Below are 25,185 nucleotides of genomic sequence, written 5' to 3' on the forward strand. Positions count from 1 at the left end.
AACAACTAGAGGCTTTTGGGTTTGAGGGGCCATGCACAACCCCTCTTCCTGCAAACCGGAAAGGGGACATCCGGACGGGTCCCTCAGCCCCACGGCCCAGGTCGTTACCTGGGGACGCCCAGCTCTAACAGACCCCAGCTGGCAAGATTTCCTCCCCCACCCTCTCCCCCTCCTTGCCGTCTACATAGGCGCACAAGGCTCAAACCTCCCTTCTAACACCCCTCTGGGGCACATTCTTTCAAAACGGGACGAGTTTGATCCAGATGCTCCGAAGGAAAAATGCTCCATCTTCTGCACGACCGCCGGGACACAGGACAGGCTGGAAGGCGGAGAACGGTGGCCCCACACGGGACGCCACCTCTCCCCACGGTCTTACAATCGGGCCTTTTTTTTGCAAAAGCAAAGGAAAATGGGCTGAAATACGGTATGGGCAGGCTTTCATCCTTGGTTGTGCCAGGGATGTTTCCAGTTAAGACGGTGGTGTTGACACCCTCCTCAGGTTCCCACCTGCTCCCAGCTGCCCCTACTCAGGGAGGCCTGGGGCCTACAGAGGGGAGGTGGTGGCCGCTCTGCCTCCACCAGGGGGACGGCGGCTCTTAGCCTTGGAGGAAGCAGTGGGGGAGCTTGGACCAGCCCTGGCCCATTAGCCCGTTAGTCTAGTAGAGTTAAAACAAACCAAACAGGGCCTGGGAAGCTGCGCTGATCACCATGATGCATGTGTAGAGACAGCCCGGCATTTGTGTCTAGCCTGTGACTTGGCTTGGGAAGACGTCCATGTTATTCTAACCAGACTTTTACCTGACTGAGAAATCGCCCCACAAAGTATATAAGAATAGTTTCCTAGGCCAGGCTCAGTGGCTCACGCCTGTAATCCTAGCACTCTGGGAGGCCGAGGTGGGCGGATTGCTCCAGGCAGGAGTTCGAAACCAGCCTGAGCAAGAGTGAGACCCCGTCTCTACTATAAACAGAAAGAAAATAATTGGCCAACTAATATATATATATATAGAAAAAATTAGCCGGGCATGGTGGCGCATGCCTGTAGTCCCAGCTACTCGGGAGGCTGAGGCAGGAGGATTGCCTGAGCCCAGGAGTTTGAGGTTGCTGTGAGCTAGGTGACACCATGGCACTCACTCTAGCCCGGGCAACAGAGTGAGACTCTGTCTCAAAAAAAACAATTTTTTTTAAATCTTTGACTTTTTCTTTTTGAGACAGTCTCACTCTGTCACCTGGCCTAGAGTGCCATGGCACCATCCTGGCTTTGTTATTAGAGTAATGCTGGCTCCATAGAATGAGTTAGGAAGTGTTCCCTCTTCAATATTTTGGAAGAATTTGAGGATTCCTTTTAGTTTTTCATTAATTATTGGTAGAATTTACCATTGAGCCATCAGGTGTGGTTTGTCAGGAGATTTAAAAAAAAAGTTTTATTAAGGTGTGTTGATATACAAAAAACCACATATTTAATGGATGCAATTTGATGAGTGTTAGGAGATATTTGATTACTTATTAAATATCCTTACTGATTCTAGGTCTATTCAGATTTTCTATTTCTTCATGATTCAGTATATGGTAGGTTTTGTGTTACTAGAAATTTGTTCATTTTATCTAGATTATTCATAATATTCATAATATTCAAGAGATTATTCATAATATTCAAGAGATTATTCATAATATTCTCTTATAATCCTTTTTATTTCTGTCAAATCAATAGTAATGTCCTCACTTTCTGATTTTAATGATTTGCATCATTTTTCTTCTGTAGCTAAAGGTTTGTCAATTTTGTTACTTTTTGAAGAACCAACTTTTGGTTTTGTTGATTTATTTATTTTTTTTCCTCCATTGTTTGGTTTTCCCTTATGTGTATCTGCTCTAATCTTTATTATTTCCTTTCTTTCACTACTTTTGGGTTTAGTTTGTTCTTTTTCTAGGTCCTTTAGTTGTGAAGTTAGGATGTTGATTTGAGATCTTTTTAAATATGTTAACAGCTATAAATTTATCTCTAAGTATTGCTTTAGCTACATCACATAAGGTTTGGCATGGTGTTCCCATTTTCATTTATTTCTAAGTATCTTCTTTTTTTTTTTTTTTTTTATTTTTTAAAATTTTTTTAAAGGTTGGCCTATTGCGTTGGCCGGGAATCGAACCCGGATTTTTTCTAAGTATCTTCTAATTTTCCTTATGATTTATTCATTGATCCACTGGTTGTTTAAGAGCCTATTGTTTAATTTTCACAAATTTGTGGATTGTATGGTTTTATTCTGTTATTGATTTCTAACTTTTTATGCCATTGTAGTCAGAGAAGACACTTGGAATAACATCTATCTTTTAAAATCTATTGATGCTGGGCGTGGTGGCTCTTGTTTGTAATCCGAGTACTCTGGGAGGCCGAGGCAGGAGGATCACTTGAGTTTAGGAGTTCGAGACCAGGATGAGCAAGAGCAAGACCCTGTCTCTACTGAAAATAGAAAAAATTAGCCAGGCATAGTGGTGCCAGATACTGTAGTCCCAGATACTCAGGAGGCTGAGGCAGGAGGATCACTTGAGCCCAGGAGTTTGAGGTTGCTGTGAGCTAGGCTGATGCCACAGCACTCTAGCCCAGGCAACAGAGCAAGACTCTGTCTCAAAAAAGAAAAAAAAAAAATCAATTGAGATTTGTCTTAGCATATGGTCTATCCTGGAGAATGTCCTATGTGTACTTGAGAAGAAATTGTACTTGCTCATTGTTGGGTAGACTGTTCTGTATATGTCGGTTAGACATATTTGGTTTATTGTGTTATTCAAGTCCTCTATTTCCATACTTCTGTCTGGTTATTTTATCTATTATTGAGAATAGGGTATCAAAGTCTCCAACTATTATCATAGAACTGTTTTCCCCTTCAATTCTGTCCATTATTTTTTTCATATATTTTGATGGTCTGTTATTAGGTATATAATTCTTATATCTGTTATCATTGTTATATCTTGTTTTATTGAACTTTTTATAAATGTTATCCTTTCTCTTGTAATCTTCTTTGATTTAGGCTATTTTGTCTGATGCTAGTATAGCCACCCTTGCTCTCTTTTATTTGTATGGAATACCTTTTTTCATCCTTTCACTATCAATCTATTTGTGTCTTTGGATTGAAAGTGAGTCTCTTGGCCGGGCGCGGTGGCTCACGCCTGTAATCCTAGCCCTCTGGGAGGCCGAGGCGGGCAGATTGCTCAAGGTCAGGAGTTCGAAACCAGCCTGAGCAAGAGTGAGACCCCATCTCTACAATAAATAGAAAGAAATTAATTGGCCAACTAATATATATAGAAAAAATTAGCCAGGCATGGTGGCGCATGCCTGTAGTCCCAGCTACTTGGGAGGCTGAGGCAGGAGGATGGCTTGAGCCCAGGAGTTTGAGGTTGCTGTGAGCTAGGCTGATGCCACGGCACTCACTCTAGCTCGGGCAACAAAGCGAGGCTCTGTCTCAAAAAAAAAAAAAAAAAAAAAAAGTGAGTCTCTTATAGATAGCATGTGGTTGCATTTTTTAAAAAAAATCCATGCTGCCAATCTGTCTTTTGATTAAATGCATTTATATTTAAACTAATAAGAGTTTTTTTGTCATTTTGCGTTTTTTTCTATATGCCTTATAGATTATTATTATTATTTTTTTTTTGAGACAGAGTCTCACTGTGTTGCCTAGCTAGAGTGCCGTGGCATCAGCCTAGCTCACAGCAACCTCAAACTCCTGGGCTCAAGCGATCCTCCTGCCTCAGCCTCCCAAGAAGCTGGGACTATAGGCATGTACCACCATGCCTGGCTAATTTTTTTTCTATATATTTTTTTAGTTGACCAATTATTTTCTTTCTATTTTTAGTAGAGATGAGGTCTCACTCTTGCTCAGGCTGGTTTCGAACTCTTGAGCTCAAGCGATCCGCCCGCCTCGGCCTCCCAGAGTGCTGGGATTACAGGCGTGAGCCACCCCTTATAGATTATTTTTACCCCTCATTCCCTGCATTCCTGTATTCTTCTGTGTTTAGTTGATTTTTGGTAGTGAACACTTTAATTCTCTTTTCATCTCCTTTTATATACTATAGCTACTTTGTGGTGACCAAGAGCATTATATTTAACACCAAAAGTTATGACACTCTAATTTTAATTTATACCAGCAGTTTAACTTCAATAGCATACAAAAACTTTGTTCTTTATTTTTTTTTGAGAGTCTTGCTCTGTTGCCCAGGCTAGAGTGCAGTGGTGTCATCATAGCTGATAGCAACCTCAAGCTCCTGGGCTCAAGCAACCCTCCTGCTCCAGACTCCCAAGTAGCTGGGACTACAGGCATGTGCCACCATGCCCGGCTAATTTTTTTTTTTTCTTTTTTTAGTTGCCTGGCTAATTTCTATTTTTAGTAGAGACAGGGTCTTGCTGAGGCTGGTCTCCAACTCCTGACTTCAAGCAGCCCTCCTGCCTTGGCCTCTCAGAGTGTTAGGATTACAGACATGAGCCACCATGCCTGGCCCAAAAACTTTGCTCTTGTACAGTGCCATCCCCATACCCTTTCAGTTACTGATGTCACAAATTGCATCTTTGTATGCTGTGTGCCCTAAAGCAGTCTAACAATTGTTTTTTAATGCATTTATCTTTAAATCATGTAGAAAATGATGAATATAGAAAATGATCATGTAGAAAACTAAGGGGGGTTGGGAGGCAAGGGAAATATATGTAACCTTAACTTTTTTTTTTTTTTTTTTTTTTGAGACAGAGTCTCACTTTGTTGCCCAGGCTAGAGTGAGTGCTGTGGCATCAGCCTAGCTCACAGTAACCTCAAACCCCTGGGCTCAAGCAATCCTGCTGCCTCAGCCTCCCAAGTAGCTGGGACTACAGGCATGCGCCACCATGCTCGGCTAATTTTTTCTATATATATTAGTTGGCCAATTAATTTCTTTCTATTTATAGTAGAGATGGGGTCTCGCTCTTGCTCAGGCTGGTTTCCGACTCCTGACCTGGAGCAATCCGCCCGCCTCGGCCTCCCAGAGTGCTAGGATTACAGGTGTGAGCCACCGCGCCCAGCCTCTAGTAACATTCTAAATTCAACTGTATATGCATTTGCTTTTAAATGTCCTACTCTTTCAATGTCTGGCTTGCAGAAAGGGAAAATTAGAGCAAAATGGCGGAGGGGGGGAGCGAAACAATACAAAACAGGCAGTAGCCCTTTAATGCCACATAAGTTGCTTCAGCCAACGTAGCAAGGTTATAGCAATGGTTGGGTGGAGCACGGTAGTAGGGCACAACTCTCCTGTCTACACCTCTGTCAGAAGCAGCAACCAATGATCAGAACAGCGACCCCTAATGTCCAGAGGACAAGGCCTTTGGTGCCTGCCCTGCCTCCTGGAAGGTGTGTGCAAGCCGCTCTAGAGTGCTCGCCTGGCCGCCTGACTGGGGGCTGTGAGGTGGGCTATGAGTAGCCCCTATTCATGAAGGGTTGGAATTGACCAAAATTAATTGTAATTTACCAGCCGAGCCTTCCCCCTGGGAGCTGCAAGCCTTTGAATAGACTTTAGAGTCCAAATAGTTATATCAGACAGATTCTGCCAGTATAGTTATTGACTAGGTGGGGAAATGGATTCCTGGTTACTTCTATAGATGTTTGAGAACAGTATCCCTTTGTGATTTATGTTGGAAATACTTTCTCTTGGCTTGTCAGTTGTCTTTTGACTTTATGATGTTTTTCTATGCAAAAGATTTTTAAAAAATTTGTCAAAATGTATCAGTCTATTTCATGTAGATTTTGAGTTATAGTTAGTCTTTCGCTATACCACATTATAGAGGAATTCAACCATGTTTTCTTCTACTTATGTCATTCCAGTTTTTACATTTAAATCCCTGGTCCATTTGGAGCTTATTCTATATATGGTTTTAGGTATAATTTGTATTTTTCTGAGTGATTAACCAGTATTCCCAGAACCTAGTGATTTGAGATGCCACTGTTACAACATTCCATATATATTTGAGTCTATTTCTGGGCTTTCTACTCTTATTTATTTTTGAGACAGTCTCACTGTCATCTGGGCTAGAGTGCCGTGGCATCAGCCCAGCTCACAGCAGCCTCAAACTCCTGGGCTCAAGCAATACTCCTGCCTCAGCCTCCCGAGTAGCTGGGACTACAGGCACTTGCCACCATGCCTTGCTTCATTTTCCTAGGTTTTGTAGAGATGGGGGGGTCTCACTCTTGTTCAGGCTGGTCTCGAACTTCTGGGCTCAAGCGATCCTCCTGCCTCAGCCTTCTGAGTAGCTGGGACTACAGGCACGTACTCCCACATCTGGCTAATTTTTCTATTTTTAGTAGAGATTGGGTCTCACTCTTGCTCAGGCTGACCTTGAACTCCTGAGCTCAAGCAATCCTTCCGCCTCGGCCTTCCAGAGTGCCAGGGTTACAGGCATGAGCCACCACGTCCAGCCTCATTCCTAATAATCTTAATCTACATCATATTTTTTTTCTCCTTATCAGTCTGGCCAGAGGTTTGCTAATTTTATTTTTTAAAGAACCAGCTTTCATTTCATTAACTTCCTCTATTATTTTTTTCAGTTTCATTGCTTTCTGCTGTTTGTCATTTTGTGCTTCCTTTTGTAGTTTCTTAATGTGAAAGCTTATTGAATTGAGAATTTTTTAGCATAAGCACCTAATACTGTAATTTTTCCTCTAACCATGTTTTAGCTGCATCCCTCAAATTTTGATGTTGTATTTTCATTTTTGTTCTATTCAAAATATCTTCTAATTTCCTTGAGCCTTTTCTTTGATTTATTATTCAGAAGAGTGTTTTTTAATGTCCGAGTGCAGTCAGCCCTCCATAACTGCAGCTTCTGCATCTGGATCCACCGACAGTAAATTGAAAATAGTTGAGAGGAAAAATACAAAAAATAATGCAAATAAACAAGTGTAACAGTTATATAGCATTTATATTGTATTAGGTATTGTAAGTAATCTAGAGATGATTAAAGAATACAGGAGGGTGGGTGTAGGCTATGTGCAAATATTACCCCATTTTAAATAAGGAGATTTTGGTAACTGGAGGTCCTGGAACCAATCCCCCCGCCCCATGGATTTTGAGAGACAACAGTATTTGGATATTTTCTAAGAATTTTTATTATTTGTATTTGAATCTAATTATGGCTGGAGAACATATTTTGTTCATTTCAATTTTTAAAAAATTATGGTTTGTTTTGTGACCCAGGATATGATCTGCTTTTGTCAATGTTCTCTGTGCGCTCGTGAAGAACATGTACCGTGCTATTGTTGGTTGGTAGGTCCAGCTGACCGATGGTGGGATTCAGTTCTTCTATAGTCTGGACTGTTTTTTCCCCTAGTTGTTGTACTTAGTTGCTGGGAGAGGAGTGTTATGTCCTCAGCTCTAATTGTGGATTTGTCCATTTCTCAGTTCTATCAGATTTTGCTTTGTGTATTTTACAGCTGTTTTTAGGTGCATAAACACTTAGAAATGGGGATGGAACTGACAATGGCGCAGTAGGGACTCCAGGGCAACGTCCCTTCACAAATGCAAAAAACGGTCAGAATCAACTATTACAGGACTCTAGAAACCTAGTGAAATGTATAACTAGGGAAAGACTTCAAGGGAATAGATGCTGCTCTGTGGCAAGAGTGCTATTTTCTTTAAATTGCTTGCCTACCACCCCTAACCCCTGGCCCAGAGTGCAGGGTGGGGCTTTGAGGACAAGAGCTGGCACCTGTGGTGTAGTTAATCAGTGCCACGGGAGCAACATGGTCCTTGTCCAAAGAATCGTGGTTGTGGGTTTTGACCGATCTGGTGGCTCCATGAAGGACTGGGACAAGGCCTTGCCTCTATTTCACCACTGAGTGTTCCCAGAAGAGTAGACATGTAGACATGCCAAAAAGCCTAGAAAGAAAGAGGTCAGTAAGGAGATACATTGGGCAGGAGGGGGAGTGCTTTATAAGCTCTCCTGTATGCTGGGGAAGTGAGAAGACCATGACACTCGTCTAGCCCAGGGCTAGACAAGTGCTCAGGGATAGGCCTGAGAAAACACTACTTTTTCTCCCATGGATGGCCTTGGGCTCTGCGCAAGTTAGCGATGGCTAAGGCTGCGTTGGAAACCACCAGACTAAGTGCTGAAGGAATGGTCCAATTCAGAGCCAATCTGTAAAGACTGGGAGGAGAGCGTTTTGTTTTTACATTTTTTTTTTTTTTTTTTAAATGAGTTTAGCAAGGTTTTAGGATGCAAGGTAAACATACAAAACTGCATTTCTATATATAGGCAACAATTAAATTATAAAATACCATTTACAATAGCATCAAAAAACATGAAATATCTGGGGATAAATCTGGTAAAGATTTGTTCATGTGAGCCATAAAATCTCAGAGGAATTAAAACCTAAATAAATATATATGCCTCATGTGTCTTGTCATATCAGCTAAAAAATTCACTGGATCTGTAGTCCCAGCTACTCCAGAGGCTGAGGTAGAAGGATCGCTTGAGCCCAGGTTCAAGGCTGCAATGAGCTATGATTACATTACCATATTCTAAGCTGGGTGACGGAATGAGACCATGTCCCCCCACAAAAAAGGAAGGCAAATACGCATATGAAAAGATGATCTACATCATTAGTCATTACAGAATTACAGATTAAAACCACAATGAGATCCTAACTTCATACCCAGTAGACTGGCTAAAAGTATAAAGACTGACCAATCCAACTGTTGAAGATATGGAGAAAACAGAACCTGCATACATTACTGGTTGGAATATAAAATCATACAACTCCCCTCCTTTAATTTTTTTCTTTTTTAAAGAGAAAGGGTCTCTGTCACCCCAGCCGAGTGCAGTGGCACGATGGTAACTCACTGCAGACTCAGACATCTGGGCTCAGGTGACCCCCCTAGTAGCTGTGACTACAGGCCCAGCTAATTTTTTTTTTTATTTTGTAGAGATACAGTCTTGCTGTTGTCAGACTGGTCTCAAACTCCTGGCTTCAAGGAAGACTCCTGTCTCAGCCTTCCAACGTGCTGGGATTACAGGCATGAGCCACCATGTCTGGGCAGTACCACCACTTTGGAAGGTATGTTTAACTTTTTAAGAACTACCAGAGATGTGATCCAGCCCTTCCACTCCTAGGTATTTTTCCCAAAGAAAATATATATACATACAAAGATTTGTATTTAAATATTTATAGCAGCTTTATTTTTAATAGCCAAAAACTGGAGAGAACACAAATGTGAACAAACATGACAGGTAAATGAACTAGTCTATCCATACCATGGAACACTACTTGTCTATAAACAGGAATGAAATATGGATTGAAACAATATGGGTGAATCTCAAAATAAGGAAAGAAACAGTGAACGAGCCAGACCAAAAGTATATGCTGTATGATTCTACTTACGTAAAACTGTAGAAAATGCAAACTATAATAGTGACAGAAAACAGACTAGTGGTTGCTGGTGATGAAGATATGAGAGGAATTGGAACAGGGCAAGAGGAAACTTTTAAGGGTGATGGGTACGTTGAGTAACTTGATTGTGGTGATTGTTTCACAAGTCAAAATCTATCAACATATACACTTTGAGGTATAACTGACAAGCTATACATATGTAAAGTTGTAAAAAAAAAAAAAAAAGGCATCTTTACCCTCTAAAACCTATTCTTAATATGACAAATGACAATGAAGCAAGAAGCTTCCTAATTTCACCTCAGCTTATTTAATAGATCAGGAGTTAAGAATATTTTCCGAAAAAAAGAAAAAAGCCTAATTTAGAAACGAACAGAAGAATGTAAAAATCACACTCCCAACTAAAGCTCTTACATGTCCTTAGTCTTTTTTCCACAGACCAAATCAACCAAAAAGTGATTAGGGAAAAAAATGAAAACACCACAATATCTTTTTGAAATGTAAGTATACACATTTTAATTTAAGAATTTATATTTTAAAAGCAGGACAGGTATATGTATGACTAAACAGCATGGCTGACACAGACCAAGGCCACACTGCTAAGCTTCTGAGAACCATTTAATGTGTTGACAGTGTTGCTGGTGCAGGCAGAGTAAGAATAAATAATAGTGCTCTGGAAGAACAGTAGTGACTGACAGGGTGGGTCACGGAAGGTCCTCGTCGTGGATGCTCCATAGCAGGAACAACTCCCCAGTAGTGACATGTGCAAAGTTCCAGGACTCCACGACGGAAATGGCCCAACCCATCCAAACAGCCTCCTGACTTGGCTGCCAAGTGCAAGGGGATAGAAGAATTCGGGCACAGGGATGGGGGACTGGCCCCAGGGATAAACTCTGAGGAAACAGATGTGTTCATACACACTCCCAACGACGAGCATTGCACTATTTAACAGAACTGTACACAATTTAACAAAGGCGCTCCCAGCCTCCCTGTCACCTCTTTGGCAGTAGGTCAGGCCATCTCAACTTCTGACACACACAGACATTTTCATCAGGAGGAAGACTGTCCTGTGTGGTGGGGACAGGCCTTCAGGTGAGAGCAAAGCTATCACAGCTAAGCATTACTTCAACATCCCTAAACAAAAAAGAAGTTAATGGCTAATTATGAGTATACAAGCCAAAATTACTTCATGTCCCATACCCCAAGGACAGGCAGAGTTGACCATTTTCCTACACAAAGACGAATAAAACGAGCCCTTGACCATGCTTCAGCAAGTGACTGGAACTTTGGGGTAGAGAAAGAAACTGCGTCCCATACGCTAGAATTTGCACTATTGCTATAAACTAGGTGTTAATGTGAGTCAAAACAAAACCAAGTCTCCTAAGACCCACTAAACCCATGATGGACTTTTATGTGTATACTCATTCACATCAGGCCCATGGTAATGGCACCTGCCCAGGTTCCAAGCACACCTAAACTGACAAAAAACTAAAGCCACCCCCACAGAGTTAGGTTTGGTCTAGGCATAGGAAGCCACAGCTGGTTGACTGATCAGGGCTTCTCAGGGCTGGATGTTGGTTGAATTGAGGATTCGAGAAGTAGCATCAGATTTGGAAGCCTTTGAAAGTTCTCGCTGTTGAAAAATAAATAGCATCAGTGGCGGTACTGCCCTATCACGCACGCCCCTCCCAAGTATGGTTATGTGTCAGCAAATGGTCCCGTGAGGGCTGCTTCTCTGAGAAGTGGCCCAGCCCAGCCCAGATGTGTTAGGAACAAAAGGTGAGGAACTCTGAGCACCATTCTATTAGTCTAGACCAAGTGCGTGTGCACACATGCCTGCGACCCCTTTCCTCAGCAGTTCATTCTATTAAAACTTCACACAAATCTTATACAGTCAGGCGCCACCTAACGATGTTTTGCAGTCAATGATGTTTTAATCAATGGACCACCATGTAAATGACAGTCCCATAAAGTTGTAACACTATTTTTACTGTACCTTTCTATGTTTAGACACAAACATTTAGCACTGCGTTAGCTGCCTACAGTATTCAGTACAGTAACTCTAGCCAGGGTTGTGGCCTGGGAGCTACGGGCTGTACCACACAGCCACGGTGTGCACCAGGTAATTAATACTAGCTGGGTTTGTGCGAGTGCTCTCTATGGTGAACACAATGATGGCATTGCCTGATGACGCACTTCTCACAACATGTCCCTGTCGTTAAGTGACGCCATAACTGTACAACAGGCCTAGTACTGTGAGCTGCTCTGAGTTGTCAAGCTAAGTAGGCAACAAACTTTGGTCTCTAGAGCCCTTTACAAAACAATGGGCCAGACCATACATCTACCAATCCCTGGGGCTGAGGGACTTGTAACCTGCTGGTGATTTGATCTCATGCTGGAGCACAGGGTATAGAGACAGAAGAGAAAGCACGAGTGACCACTGAGAAAGATAGGTATCAGTAGAGGTTAGTTTACTGGCTTTGGTGTTGCTTGGTGGACTCGACCAGCCACAGCAACCCAAAGCAGATGAACCTGCCTAGGACCAGCCATAGGGATAAGCAGGTGCATTTAAGCCCACATGGATGAACTAGGCCTTGGCTGAGCAAGCACAGAAGAGGAAGCTGGACCCCCGGTCCAGTCAGCTAGCCAGAGTGACACACATCCACTTTAATATTAGATGGAACCACCATGAGGCATGTAATTTGAAAAAAATACCAGAATATGAAGCCAGTTTCAGTGCTTGAAACTAGCTACAGCCTTGGGCAACTGTTCCATCCTCCTTCCCTGCAAGGAGAGAGAAGGCAGCCTAGGCTTTAACTTGGTACCCACAAGGGTGAGGGACGGCCTCACCTCCCACTAGGAATATACGGAGAGAAGAGACAAACAGATTGTTAAGTAAAAGGCATTGTAGTAAGTGTTAGCAAATACAGAGCAGGATACTGGAAGGTGAAGAGCATTCTGGTAAAATTACTTTCTTCCAGTGCTTCTACATGCTTTAGCATATAGACGTGGCGGAAACAGGCGAAGGCGAGGAGGCGAGTGTGGCCTAGCTTAGACAGTGAGCGGGCAGCTCGGCCCTGAGTGTTAGTAAGGCATCTGCTCCAGGAAGTAATCAGCACACAGGCCAGGAACCTCATGGTGGGCAGCACACAGCTGGGGCTCGCCTCCCCACGTGACGGGGCCTCTGTTCTTTCTAGCACATTGCAGGCCTTTGACTTCACAAATGGGGAGGGTGAAGATTTTCTATTGTAAAACACAATTAAAAAAAAACTGTGCCTGACTTTAAGTGGGGCTGAGAATCCAATTCAAGTCTGAGTAAGTTTTCCTATTAATCAGCAGGTTAGTAAATCTGTTGGGAACATAAACCAGGTATTTTTTATTTGTAGTCCATGACAGGAATTCCCACTTCCTTTATACAAAAGGTTCTACGTTAATACAGCTGAGATTGTTGGTTAGTGTAGCCCTACGCCCAGATGGGAATGAAGCCAGCAGATGACAGATCAGTTTAGAAAAGGGATGTGGGACATGCAGGGGTTGCCATACAGACCTGAAGCCCAACAGTGGAACTGTCCGAGAGGGACGGATCCTTCTAAGAACAAAGAATTAAGACAATTACCAAGATCTCCACCAAGAGAGCACCAGGCCAGTGATTAGAGGAGGTCACCTCCTGCAGCCAGGGAATGGTATATATGAAGCAGAAGGATCCAGGTTAAATGTCTACTTGTTGCTGCCAACTTCTTTCCTATATACCCCCTTAAACCATCCCCACTCCCACAAGGGTCAAGGCAGGAAAGGGATTCTCAGCCTCCAAGGTAACTAACTGCCCTACCTATTAGTAATAGCCTGGATGCCCCCTTGGGAAGATACCCACGCTGCCCCAACTGTGTGCTCCCCAGAGACTGGTAGATATTAGAAAAGGTGAATTACCGCAAACTCAGAATAGGTGCTGGCAACAGAATTAATGCTGAAGTTGCGCTGGAGGGGGGTCGAGTCAGGGTACCCACCGCTCAGGAAGCTGCCATTGAGCTCCAGGTTCTCCTTGTTGGCTCCATGCCTCCCGGCACGGGGTGTTTTTTTCCCTGAACAGCTGGAAGTGGCAACTGGCTGCAGAGAAAGGATAGAGCCATATATCATTCCTATGATGAAGATGTACACACGCACACGCTCGAAACCCCCTAAATGGTCAAGGGCTGATACTATCTTCTTTTTTTTTTTTTTTTGAGACAGAGTCTCGCTTTGTTGCCCAGACTATAGTGAGTGCCATGGCATCAGCCTAGCTCACAGCAACCTCAAACTCCCGGGCTCAAGCAATCCTAACTGCCTCAGCACCCCCGAGTAGCTGGGACTACAGGCATGCGCCACCATGCCTGGCTAGTTTTTTCTATATATATATTAGTTGGCCAATTAATTTCTTTCTATTTTATAGTAGAGACGGGGTCTCACTCTTGCTCAGGCTGGTTTTGAACTCCTGAGGTCGAGCGATCCGCCCACCTCGGCCTCCCAGAGTGCTAGGATTACAGGCGTGAGTCACCACGCCTAGCCGATACCATCTTTATATTACTTGTATGTCTATAATCTTATGCTTTTGTTTAAAAATATAGGAATTCTTAATGATTGACAGAACACCTGAGCATAGCCTAATAAAATATTTTAGCCCATACTTCCCACGTCTCTTCTTCTTAGTACCTACCTGTCTGTGTCTGATGGATCATTGTCACTAGACTGGAACCTTCGTGCAGGGGGACCTAGCTCAGCACCAGCTGAAGACTGAGCATGGAACTGAGCCCACAGAGACCAGTGCCTGACCTTCAGTTTCCCAGACACATCCCTGTACTTCCCATGGTACCAGTGGGGCTCGGAGTGACTGTCCTTTTTTTGCTCATTATCTAATATTTCACAAGCTTACATCTATCAACTCTCAGCATGTCAATGATGACTGAAGCCAAGGATCTTAGAAACTACAACAAGTAGGTGGGGCCTCCAAGTAAAGAGGCCAGGACAGTGCGTGGCGATGTGCTTACACACAGCATACTTACCTTGTTGCCAGAAGGCGGCAGCCGAGACACAGGGGAGCGGTACATTGTCCCCCCAAACACAGGCCGAATGCTACTGTTGGCTGTAGCATTGGACATGATGGTAGTGTTCAGCTAAGGAAAAGAACAGGTAGATTACTGATGTGTGATGACATGCTCAGCATTTTGAGCAACCTATTACGACCCTGCCAAGAAATGAGTATGGGAAGCAGTCCAAGAAAGATGGAGTTATGTGGGGAAACCCTACTGTGTCTAATGTATAGCTCTGAGGAAACCTGTGAAAAGTTTTCAAAACTTATTTACATCCAACAGATGGAACTATAAAATGGTACAACCACTTACAGCACAGGACACCTATCATATGACCCAGCCATTCCATTCCTAGGTGTCTACCCCCAAAAATGAAAGCATATATTCATACAAAGACTCAGACATAAATGTTTATAGCAGTATTATCACAATAGCCAAAAGCTAGAAACAACCAAATATTCATCAACAGGTGAATGGACAAGCAAACCTACAGTCACACAATGGACTGCGGATCAACACTAAAAACAAGTGACCACTGGATACATGCAACAACACAGATAACTCTCAAAGTTATGCTAAACAAAAACCCAGACAACAAAGAATACATACTGTATGATTCTATTTATATAAAATGTTTGAGGTCAGGCATGGTAGCTCAAGTGTGTAACTCCAGCACTTTGGAAAAGCTGAGGCAGGAGAATTGCTTGAGCCCAGGAGTTCAAGACCAGCCTGGGCAACATGGTAAGACCTTCTCTAACAAAAAAAAAAAAAAAAAAAAATTAGCCAGGTATGGTGTCTCTCGCCTGTAGTTCTAGCTATTCTCAAGGCTGAGGCAAGAGGATCACTTGAGCCTGGGAGTTGAAGGATGTAGTGAGCTGTGACGGCACCCATGTACTCCAATCTGGGTGAGAGAATGAGACCCTGTTTCTAAAAAAATTTAAAATGCAAACTAATCTATATTGACAGTAAATCCCTGGTTGCTACAGGCTGGGGACGAACCAGGGGATAGGGGAGTGAGGTAATACAAAGTGGCACTAGGAAACTTTGGGGTCATGAATATGTTCATCATCTTGATTACGGTGATTTTACTGTGTACACATATCAAAACTTTAAATATCACAGGCTAATGATATTCCATAAAGCTATAAACTTTTTTTTTTTTGAGACAGAGTCTCACTTTGTTGCCCAGGCTAGAGTGAGTGCCGTGGCATCAGCCTACCTCACAGCAACCCCAAACTTCTGGGCTCAAGCGATCCTCCTGCCTCAGCCTCCCGAGTAGCTGGGACTACAGGCATGTCTGGCTAATTTATTTTTTTCTATATATATTAATTGGCCAATTAATTTTCTTTGTATTTATAGTAGAGATGCGGTCTTGCTCTTGCTCAGGCTGGTTTCGAACTCCTGACCTCGAGCAATCCACCCGCCTCGGCCTCCCAGAGTGCTAGGAAAAATATTCTAGGTGGGCTGGACATGGTGGCTCATGCCTGTAATCCTAGCACTCTGGGAGGCTGAGGCGGGTAGATCGGGCAGGAGTTCGAAACCAGCCTGAGCAAGAGCGAGACCCCATCTCTACTATAAATAGAAAGAAATTAATTGGCCAACTAAAAAATATATATAGTAAAAATTAGCTGAGCATGGTGGCTCACGCCTGTAGTCCTAGCTACTGGGGAGGCTGAGGCAGAAGGATTGCTTGAGGCCAGGAGTTTGAGGTTGCTGTGAGTTAGGCTGACACCACGGCACTCTAGCCTGGGCAACAGAGTGAGACTGTCTGGCTAAAAACCTCAAATGGGAAAGCAACAGCCATTTGATACAGAAGGCAGACTGGGAAAACAACACAGGGAAACATCTGTGTGACTTGAGGTGGTAGGATTTCTTAAAAGATACAAAAAAGGCTGGGCGCGGTGGCTGACGCCTGTAATCCTAGCACTCTGGGAGGTCAAGGCAGGCGGATTGCTTGAGGTCAGGAGTTCGAAACCAACCTGAGCAAGAGCAAGACCCCGTCTCTACTATATAAATAGAAAGAAATTAATTGGCCAACTAATATATATAGAAAAAATTAGCCAGGCATGGTGGCGCATGCCTGTAGTCCCAGCTACTCAGGAGGCTGAGGCAGGAAGATTGCCTGAGCCCAGGAGTTTGAGGGTGCTATGAGCTAGGCTGATGCCACGGCACTCACTCCAACCTGGGCAACAAAGTGAGACTCTGTCTCAAAAAAAAAAAAAAAAAATACAAAAAAACCCAAACTATAAAATAGATTGAAAACAACTTTCTTCATCAAAACACAAAAATACCGTATAGAATAAAAAGAGACAAACCTAGCGTGACACAGCTCACAAGGGAGTCACATCCTGAACATACCAAGATTTCCTATAAAATTTGTAAGAAAAATACAAATACACCTATAGAAAAACTGTCAAAATACTTCTCAGAAAAAGAAATCCAAAAAGGTATGAACATAGTACAAGGTGCCATTTCACCACTAATGACAGAAATGCAAAGTAAAATCAGAAGACATTAATTCATACCCATTGAATGGGCAAAAATAAAACAAGTCAGAAAACTCGCAGTATTGGCAAGAACTGGAGCCACTGTAAAACGGAACCACTACCAGTGTACACATAAATTGTTATAACCACATCGGTATCATAGACTCATGAGGGCAGCTGGGACTTCAGAAACATTTGAATACAGCACTTGTTTTATTTATTAAGCGACAGGGTCTTGATATGTTGTCCAGGCTGGTCTCAAACTCCTGGCCTCAAGCAATCCTCCCACCTCGGCATCCTAAAGTGCTAGAATTACACATGGGAGCCACTGCACCCAGCTGAATACAGCACTCTTGAGAGCAAGGGCTGGCTCACAATTCTTTGTATTCTCAGCATGTGATACAGAAGTTCTCAAAGTTTGAATTAAATCTTTCTAGTATTTATTTTAGTGTTGTATGTTTTTAAAAGTTCACCAGATTATTATTATTTTTTTTTTTTGAGACTCAGTCTCGCTTTGTTGCCTAGGCTAGAGTGAGTGCCGTGGCGTCAGCCTAGCTCACAGCAACCTCAAACTCCTGGGCTCAAGCAATCCTGCTGCCTCAGCCTCCCGAGTAGCTGGGACTACAGGCATGCGCCACCATGCCCGGCTAATTTTTTTTTTTTTCTATATATATTAGTCAATTAATTTCTTTCTATTTATAGTAGAGACGGGGTCTCGCTCTTGTTCAGGCTGGTTTCGAACTCCTGACCTTGAGCAATCCACCTGCCTCGGCCTCCCAGAGAGCTAGGATTACAGGCGTGAGCCACCGCGCCCGGCCCAGATTATTTTCATCATAAAAATTAACTACCTAACAGCAAACAATAGGAAACCAGTTTTTGTTTTTTTTTTGAGACAGAGTCTCACTTTGTTGCCCAGGCTAGAGTGAGTGCCGTGGCGTCAGCCTAGCTCACAGCAACCTCAAACTCCTGGGTTCCAGCAATCCTACTGCCTCAGCCTCCCAAGTAGCTGGGACTACAGGCATGCGCCACCACGTCCAGCTAATTTTTTTTTGGTATATATATTTTTAGTTGGTCAATTAATTTCTTTCTATTTTTGGTAGAGATGGGGTCTTGCTCAGCCTGGTTTTGAACTCCTGACCTTGAGCGATCTGCCTGCCTTGGTCTCCCACAGAGCTAGGATTAAAGGTGTGAGACACCACACCCGGCTGGAAACTAGTTTAATAAATGACAGAATTATCTAAGAGGATAGATAAAGCTCATAGAATGTATTTGAGTTTCATGCTATGAAAAAATAACCAATATCAAGTGGGGGAAAAAGATAGAAATATTCTCAGTGGTTCTCTGAGTTATACCACAGGTGTTTTTTTAAACATTGTATATGTTATAAAACACGAGTTGAGGCCGGACGTGGTGGCTCGTGCCTGTAATCCTAGCACTCTGGGATGACGAGGTGGGAGGATCACTTGAGCTCAGGAGTTGCAGACCAGCCTCAGCAAGAACGAGATCCTGTCTCTACTAAAAATAGAAAAATTAGCTGGGCGCAGTGGTGCGCACCTATAGTCCTAGCTACTTGGGAGGCTGAGGCAGGAGGATCGCTGGAGCCCAGGAGTTTGAGGTTGCTGTGAGCTAAGCTGATGCCATGACACTCAGGGCAACAGACTCCTGTCTTGAGGGGAAAAAAAAAAAAAAAAAAATTACACAAAACACAAGTTGAGGAGAGGGAAAAGAGAAAACATGTTCTACTTTATCAAAAAGAAAAAAAGGAAAAAAATATTCCCTGACTTCTTTTTCTGGAGATAAAGTAATAAATACTCCATTTATTAGGCATGAACATTGTCTTTCACATAGTACCATGGTCACCTGTTGGAATTAGAGGATGATGAGCCTCTGACTCGTTCTGTTATCACCGGAATGTTGGCAATTATTGGCCTCCCTGAGATTAAGACAAAGACTCAACAACTGGCACATGAAAGCTGGCCATTCCTTGAGAGGGCAAGAGATGGCCAAGAACTCGGCCTCAGCACTCCCTTGTCAACAGTGCTTCGCCAGGCCTCAAGCGTACCTTGCGCACTTTGCCTGGAGTGTTGGGTGTCAGTCCTCGCCGCTTGCCGGGTGTCCGGGGGGCACTTCCATAGAGCATCTCTGTCTCCGTCTGCTTCCTATTCTTGATTTGCTGTGTGAAAGTAAGAAGGAAGAGTGGTAAATCCCAGGAAGCGAACAGGTCTGGATGGGAACAGGAGGAGGGCCAGAAATCTTGGGCCTCCTCTCTCGGTAGCCAGCAATATTATAAAAAGAGCTACCAAGGGCTCCCTGTTCTTCAACCAATTCTGATCAATGGCAGAGATTCTGGGCTGCTCAAGTTACCATCTGCCTTTCCCATCTGTGCTCACACTTACTCGTTCCTGCTTGGCTCTCTCTTTCTCCAATCGATGCATCTCCCATTGTTCTGCCACATACTCCATGAATTTCTGCCCGTTCACCACAAATGCCTGTGCATGTTCCTGTTCCCACATTTCAATTTGTGCCTTTAACTCCTCTTCCAGCTGAGACCAGAAACAAGGACATGTTAATTACTTCATTAGCCTAACTTCAGGGAGCTGGACACACATGGGTACAGGCCAGAGTGACCAGAAATCAAAGCCTAGGGTTGGTTCATTCTCAATATACACGCAAGTGGCAAAGGTCCCAGAGTTTGACCACTCGGGATTCAGTGCACACGGCGGGGGAAGTGCTGGGGAGGTGCAGCGACGTTAAACAGGCAGCATACGTTCATGGGAGGACTGTGGCGTCAGACTATCTGGGTTCCAATCTGGGATCTATCTCTCTCTTACTGTCTGTGAGAAGGCGGGCAAATATACCTAACTTCCCAGTACTTCAGTTTTCTCAGCTGTAAAAATGGAAATAATAATACCAAACTCATAGGGATATTGTGAGGATTATACAAATGAAAACACTTTAAAAATAGTATCTGACACTTAATAAACGTTATTATTAAAATAGAAAATGGTAATGAAGCCCACAGTACTTTCTCGAAAGCTTGTCTCATGTTATTGCCTGAACTGCATTCTCCCAAAATTTGTATGTTGAAGCCCTAACCCCTAGTAACTCAGAATGTGACTGTATTTGGAGACAGGATCTTTAAAGAGGTAATTAAGCTAAAATGAGGTCATTAGGTGGGCCCTAATCCAACAGGACCAGTGTGATTAGGCCACAGACACATGCAGAGGCCACGTTAACACACAGGGAAGAGAAGATGGCCATCTATAAGCCAAGGAGAGAGGTCCCAGAAGAAACCAACTCTGCCAGTGACACTTTGATTTCAGACTTCCAGCTGCCAGAACAGAGAGAAAATATTACAGTTGTCAAAGCCACCCAGTCTGCGCTGCTTTACTACGGCAGCCCTAGTAAACTAATATACCTCGACAGGTGTATTACACCTACACAACAGATAGTTGCTTATACTGAAGGCCCAACATATAGTTATCCCTGCTAAGCTTTGGAAGAGAATACAGTTTTGGGGCAAAACAATACAAAACAAAGAATATATAAAAAGTGAGGTATTTTGCAGCCAAGAACCAGTATTACCTTAGGGAGCGTTTTCTGGAGCTTGGCTCGTTGCTTTTCTTCTTTTAGAAGATTTCCTCCCCGGTTTGTAAATCGACTTGGATCTGAAGCTTTTCTCTGTGAAAGGTATATTTTAATTAGAGTAAAACCTGGCATAGTCAGACCAATAACTTGTGTTAAGATCCTTTGCTCTCATAAAATGATATATATTATTAAAGTGACTTAAGAGTATTTTACATGCCCGTCCACTCTCAGGAGTGAGAATTGGTGGCTTTCTGAAGCCAGGCAATGAGCTGTGGGGCACTCCCAGGCACCAGCAGATCGTTTACTGGGGTGCAGGAAGATACTTCCTTTTTACTCTAAAATACCAGACTCTAATATTTAACAATATCATTGGCTCCCCTTCTTGGTTTGGATGTCAGATGATTAAATGTGATTTGGGGACACAAGGTATATGGAGGGATGGAAGGGTCTACACTTTTTTTTTTTTTGCTAGTCAAGAGAAGCAGCAGGAGTGGAGAAGGAACAAAGAAATTTGTAACTGGTTGTGATCAATTAGTTGTAAACATCACTGCACTCAGACCAGCCTGTTTTTTGTTATTTTATAATGTACACAGTATATCAGAACAGTAATACAAGTACATAATTTATAATTATAAATTAGGTGTATAGGCTGGGTGTGCTGGCTCACATCTGTAACCCTAGCACTCAGGGAGGCTGAGGTGGGAGGATCGCTTGACCTCAGAAGTTCAAGACCAGCCCGAGCAAGAGTGAGTCCCTGTCTCAACTAAAAATAGGAAAAAAAATTAGCCAGGTACAGTGGTGTGTGCCTGTAGTCCCAGCTCCTGGGGAAGCTAAGGCAGGAGGATCACTTCAGCCCAGGAGTTTGAGGTTGCTGTGAGCTAGGCAGATGCCACAGCACTCTAGCGCCTGGGCAACAGAGAAAGACTGTCTCGAAAAATAAATAAATAAATAACTATTTCCCTCCCACACTTGACTGGTGACAGCCTATAAACAGTAACCAGAGAGGATGGCAACTCATTTCTTATTTTATTCAACAAGGGTTGCTACTTTAGCTCTTTATTCATGCTCTTGCTCCTTCTTGCTTTTAACCAGAAATAAGTAATAACTAAGGACTAGGATACCTATTCTTAAAGAGCTATAAGATATCCCAGTGCTCTCCACTTCTGAGTCCTAGGTTTCCTGCCTGTAAACTTGAAGGAGCTGAATTAAAGATTCTCTAAAGGCCCCTTCAAGCATGAACCTGAGCACAGGTGTCCTTAAACTTGTGTCCTAGATGCCTCACTTGCCTTGCCAGCCCCAACCCCAAGCTTTACGAGGCTCTGAGAGGCTGGGCATGGTGGCTCACGCCTACAATCCTAGCACTCTGGGAGGGCGAGGCGGGCAGATGGCTCAAGGTCAGGAGTTCGAAACCAGCCTGAGCAAGAGTGAGACCCCCATCTCTACTATAAATAGAAATTAATTGGCCAACTAAAAATATATACAAAAAGTTAGCCAGGCATGGTGGCTCGTGCCTGTAGTCCCAGCTACTTGAGAGGCTGAGGCAGGAGGATCACCTGAGCCCAGGAGTTTGAGACTGCTGTGAGCTAGGCTGACACCACTGCACTCTAGCCTGGGCAACGAGTGAGAGTCTGTCAATCAATCAAAGGCTCTGAGGGCACCTGTGGGTAGTCTATGAGAAGAAAAGGAATTCAGAGTATACAGATGTGCCCTAATACCTAGGCCATTTTTAAAGACAGCAGCAAAAGCTGGAATGGTAGACAGTATTAATTGCTTGCCCCAACATCCATTCTTCTCCTCCTCCTTAGTAACAGAATCAGAATTTACCTGGGGCGCTGATTCACCCAGCGTCCCTGGCAGCTGACATGGCACATAAGCAGAGGTGCTGCGAAGAGCGCCTGGGAAAACTCTTAAAGGGGTTTAGGGGCAATGCCTTCTTTGTGCCTTCCTCCACTGTGATGTCTGAAATGTGACCATTAGGGAGGGAGCTCTAGCTGCCATCTTGCCCTGAGCATAAGGTCCACCCTTGGTGGTGGAGGAGCTCTGAGCTGAGGAAACCTGGGGCCCTGCTCAATGTCACAAACCGCCACGACTAACCTGCACCACCTGCCACTTCTAGGCTTCCTCTGTGCAAGAAACAGCTCCCTTACTTAAGCAATTAATTTTGGGTATGCTCTTTTATGCTCTTGCCTGTACGCTTAAGAAATACAGATGGTTAGCACTAATTCAGAGAGACTTAACGATAAAGACAGGGTATCAAGAGCCCAGTGAAGGCCGGGCACGGTGGCCCACGCCTGTAATCCTAGCACTCCGGGAGGCCGAGGCAGGCAGATTGCTCAAGGTCAGGAGTTCGAAACCAACCTGAGCAAGAGCGAGACCCTGTCTCTACTATAAAAAATAAAAAGAAATTAATTGGCCAACTAATATATAATAAAAAAATTAGCTGGGCATGGTGGCTCATGCCTGTAGTCCCAGCTACTCTGGAGGCTGAGGCAGCAGGATTGCTCAAGCTCAGGAGTTTGAGGTTGCTGTGAGCTAGGCTGATGCCACGGCACTCACTCTAGCCTGTAGCCTGGGCAACAGAGTGAGACTCTGTCTCAAAAAAAAAAAGCCTGGTGAAGAACAAAGGAAACTGGATTCTGACTGTGTGTACAGGGCGTGCTTTCTTGACACTTCTTTTTATTCTAGAGAAAACAAAAACAGACAAAAACTTGGGCAGTACCTCAAACTCTAAGAAGAGCCTCCAGTTTTCTTCCCACTTCTGAACACCTTCGAAGAGTTCCTTATGAACTTCATAATAGTTTCTTAACCGCACCACCTCAGCATCGTGGAGCTGGAGCAGATCTTCTGTGTAGTCGTCTGCAAAACACAGGCCCAGTGGTTTTTAAAGCTTCCTCTGGCGTTTAGTATCCCAATTTACTAATCCCCCACTCCCCTGAAATAGATTTTTTTCTTACAACAAAATAATATAGGAATAAATACAAACATTAATTATGGCTAACAAAAGCCAGGTTATCACAATCAGCCTGGGGGGACTAGGAATAAAGAGTAGGGCATGGACTAAAATGATTAATAGTCTTGAAAATCTGTGTCATCTCTTGCCTTGTCATAGGTTTCTTTCTCATTCTACCTTTCCACTCTGCCCAGCCAACAGAGGGTTAGGTTACAGAAAATGTCCAGAAACACTTGGTGAATTTAGTTGGGACAGCTTTATCTTTATATTCAGTTCAGGTCAGACTAGAATCCCACTGGGCTCTAGGCGTCAAACTCTTTTGGGTTCACACATAGGCTCTAGCATTTACCTGCTATATGCCTCCAAGCTAAGTTGCTTAACATTCACATGCCTTAGTGTCCTCATCTTTTTATTTTAAATAGGGGTAGGGGTTGTGTTCAGCTGCCTTGTTTGTTTTTGTTGAGAGGGTCTCCCTCTATAGCTCTGGGTAGAGTGCAGTGGCATAATTGTAGCTCATTGCAACCTCCAACTATTGGGATGAATCAATCCTCCTGCCTCAGCCTCCCCCCGGGGAACTGGGGCTACAGGACTGCCCTGCAACACTAGGCTGGTTTTTTTTTCTTTCTTTTTGGTAGAGAGGGGGTCGCACTCTTGCTCAGGCTGGTCTCAAACTCCTGAGTTCAAGCAATCTTCCTGCCTCAGCATCCCAGAGTGCTAGGATTATAGGCATGAGCCACCTTGCCCAGCCTGTCCTCATCTCTTGACATGAAGATTAAGTGAAATACTGATGTTAAGGGTTTGACATGGTGCCTGGTATAGAATAAACTTGAGCTTCACAGCTGGAGGCTAAAGTGATATACCACTTCAGAAAGCAAGAAACCCATATTTCCCAATAGCATTTGCAAATGCTTATGAACTTCATAAGCATTTGCAATGCTTATGAACAGGAACGTCCCTTTTGTACAGGAACGGCATTATGCAGAATGGCTTGAAAAGGTGGCTATATCTGTTCAGAAGAGGAAACACTTCCTGCTGAATGTCCAGCCTTATAATAGAACAAGGAGCAGGCCATATGAAGTCCACCAATTCTGTACTAACCAGAATAGTAAGGGGCAAAAGCTTGTCTCTGCTCCTGGCTGTAAAAACAGTGGTCCCAGTACTGAGCCAGCTCCACTCGTATTGCCTCAATCACTTTCTTCATGTTTTGCATTTTCAGTTCTTCCAACCGATCCACTTCTAATTGCAGCTGAAAGAAAGAGACCTGTTAAAGGTGGCTATCACACATTTAAATTCACTTAGGTTTCCAACAGTTTCTCCCCTTTTTAATAAAATTACAATACAGGCTGAGCATGGTGGCTCACACCTGTAATCCCAGCACTTTGGGAGGCCGAGGCGGGAGGATTGCTTGCTTGACGCCAAGAGTTCAAGACTAGCATGAGCAACAGAGACTGTTTCTACAAGAATTAGCCAAGCATGGTGGCACGTGCATATAGTCCCAGCTACTACTGAGGCAGGAGGATCACTTGAGCCCAAGAGAGTTTGAGGGTGCAATGAGCTATGATGACATCAAGGCACTCTAGCCCAGGCAACAGAGCAAGACCCAGTCTTTTTCTTTTTCTCAAAAAAGAAAAACACAATAAAACACAAAGCCACAGAGTTAATAAGGATTAACAATCTTTATAACAATGATATTATCGGAGCCAGAAATCTAAGGA

At 43.5% G+C, this 25,185-nt stretch overlaps 1 protein-coding gene across 10 annotated transcripts in view; it reads right to left on the reverse strand.

The window, feature by feature from the left end:
* Window positions 1-9,200: 9,200 nt before the first annotated feature.
* PRC1 (protein regulator of cytokinesis 1) overlaps window positions 9,201-25,185 on the reverse strand; it is a 28,839-nt gene continuing 12,854 nt past the window's right edge. The window contains exons 7-15 of one of the 10 annotated variants that reach the window (XM_012763291.2): window positions 24,569-24,716; window positions 23,240-23,376; window positions 20,518-20,613; window positions 19,329-19,475; window positions 18,995-19,105; window positions 14,420-14,530; window positions 13,311-13,487; window positions 12,931-12,972; window positions 9,201-11,016 (exon numbers count right to left, since the gene is read on the reverse strand). In XM_012763291.2, coding sequence (XP_012618745.2) covers window positions 10,945-11,016; window positions 12,931-12,972; window positions 13,311-13,487; window positions 14,420-14,530; window positions 18,995-19,105; window positions 19,329-19,475; window positions 20,518-20,613; window positions 23,240-23,376; window positions 24,569-24,716 — 1,041 coding nt within the window. In that variant the 3' untranslated portion in view covers window positions 9,201-10,944. Of the gene's footprint in view, window positions 11,017-12,689; window positions 12,733-12,930; window positions 12,973-13,310; window positions 13,488-14,419; window positions 14,531-18,994; window positions 19,106-19,328; window positions 19,476-20,517; window positions 20,614-23,239; window positions 23,377-24,568; window positions 24,717-25,185 lie in introns of those variants that run through there. The other 9 variants (XM_076004740.1, XM_012763294.2, XM_076004742.1 and 6 more) reach the window with 9 other exon arrangements.

Source organism: Microcebus murinus, chromosome 7, assembly GCF_040939455.1.
Source record: "Microcebus murinus isolate Inina chromosome 7, M.murinus_Inina_mat1.0, whole genome shotgun sequence".
NCBI lineage: Eukaryota > Metazoa > Chordata > Mammalia > Primates > Cheirogaleidae > Microcebus > Microcebus murinus.